At 47.0% G+C, this 1,732-nt stretch overlaps 1 protein-coding gene across 1 annotated transcript in view; it reads left to right on the forward strand.

Moving 5' to 3' along the window:
- Positions 1–1,317, forward strand: part of ube2j1 (ubiquitin-conjugating enzyme E2, J1) — a 29,471-nt gene extending 28,154 nt beyond the window's left edge. Inside the window, exon 8 of the mRNA XM_014030991.1 lies at positions 488–1,317. Within this exon, the coding sequence (XP_013886445.1) occupies positions 488–772 (285 nt within the window). The 3' untranslated portion in view covers positions 773–1,317. The remainder of the gene's footprint in view (positions 1–487) is intronic.
- Positions 1,318–1,732: the final 415 nt, after the last annotated feature.

A 1,732-nucleotide genomic window follows, 5' to 3' on the forward strand; every position in this document is an offset into this window, starting at 1 on the left:
GGTTGTTGATCACGTGACTCCTGTGATGTGAAAAAATGTGTTTCCATTGCAGTTTTGTGAAAAACACCAATTTCGATACGGCCGAAAAACCACCTCATCCTAGCGCAAAACATTTTGTTGAGAAACGTAATTTTTTTCGAAATTGACGTGTTTSCATTGAGCAGATTTATTTTCGAAATTCTAATTTGCGCATTTTCATGGCCAATGGAAACGCAGCTAATGTAAACAATGACCCTCTGTTCCAAAGTAAGCTAACATCAGAGCAGCAGCAGGTTCAACACTGCTTCTGTTGATGGASAGAAGGTCCAGTTTAACATAAACTTCACCTGGTAGAATGAAACAAGCCCCCACATCAGCTGTAACCTTCACTGCTAAATGTAGAACTTCATGTCTTTAAACGCACCGCAGCTGAAATAAATGGTTTCTGATTTAAAAATGGGTTCTTGTGGATTTTGTTTACAGTTTCTGGGATTTTTCTCCTCCACAGGTAGAGGCTTCTCCAGGACCAGGAGCCGAGGGATCACAGACCACCGCCACCAACAGCAGGGTCAGRGAGCCCCTCAGCCCCCGCCAGCGCCGCGCCCAGCAACACGGCCCGCCGGAGCCCCGAGCCGGCAGAGAGCCAGCAGCCAGCAGAGCCCCCCTCCAGGCTCAGAACCAAAGCCACGCAGGCTCTGCAGTCCTCATCCTGGTCCTCACTCTGGCTCTGGCCGTCCTGATTTTCCGCAGGATCTATTCAGCCAATGAGTACAAGTTTAATTACGACTTGTGACGCCGCCTGCTGCTGCCGTCCCTGTAGAACTGCAAGCAGCCGGTGAGGGGGTGGAGCCAAGGCAGGGGGCGGTGCTGCTCACCACAACACCTTCAGGGTGGATTTTAATGATTCACTTCAGTTAGGTRGTTCCTGATCAGTAACCACACACACCACAGGTCTTCCTTTAACTAGTTCTTATCAATGTTTAAGATTTTTACCCCACTAATGATTTGAAAGCAGAAAGAACTGATGGGTTTTAATCTGGTGCCACTCACAGATCTGTTAACATGATGCTGAGTCAGCAAACATTAAAATCAAATGGTTCATTCATGACTTCATGAGTTAATGAATATCTTTACATCCACCACCAAGGAGTCGTCTGATCCACATGGATCTGGTTACAGATGTGTGTTCTAGCATGTGTTACCTTGTAAGGGCCATTTTTCCAAAATACACTACCCACTGGTCCTTATGGGGCCCAGAGCCTGGACCCCAAAAGTTCAAGTGTTGGTGATGGGTGAGGATTGGAACTGAAGTGTGWWTTAAATTGAAAGAAAAATGAATGGAAGTCAAGAAAAGTCCCTGTGAAGATAAAAAGACTTGAGATAAACTGTGTGTGTATGCTACCGTYTGAGGGCCATTTTTAGACTYCACACCTACACYTGGGGACCAGCTGGTACTTATGGGGACCTAAGCCTAATCCCCTTTAGGGAAATGCCATTGGTGCGACGGGGGTTAGGTTTAGGGTCAGYTGTYTGTGAGGMTGGGTTTTGGGTGAGGGGTCAGGGTAAGTCTATAGCGACGACTGGTAAAAGAATGGAAGTCAATACAAAGTCCCCATGAGGATAGAACAGGGGTCTGCAACCTGCGGCTCTGGGGCCACATGTGGCTCTTTGGACCCTCTGCAGTGGCTCTTTGAAAATGTGACAGAACATATATATATATATACACACTAGGGGTGCAACAATACATGTACCC

Source organism: Austrofundulus limnaeus, unplaced genomic scaffold (assembly GCF_001266775.1).
Source record: "Austrofundulus limnaeus strain Quisiro unplaced genomic scaffold, Austrofundulus_limnaeus-1.0 Scaffold1154, whole genome shotgun sequence".
Lineage (NCBI taxonomy): Eukaryota > Metazoa > Chordata > Actinopteri > Cyprinodontiformes > Rivulidae > Austrofundulus > Austrofundulus limnaeus.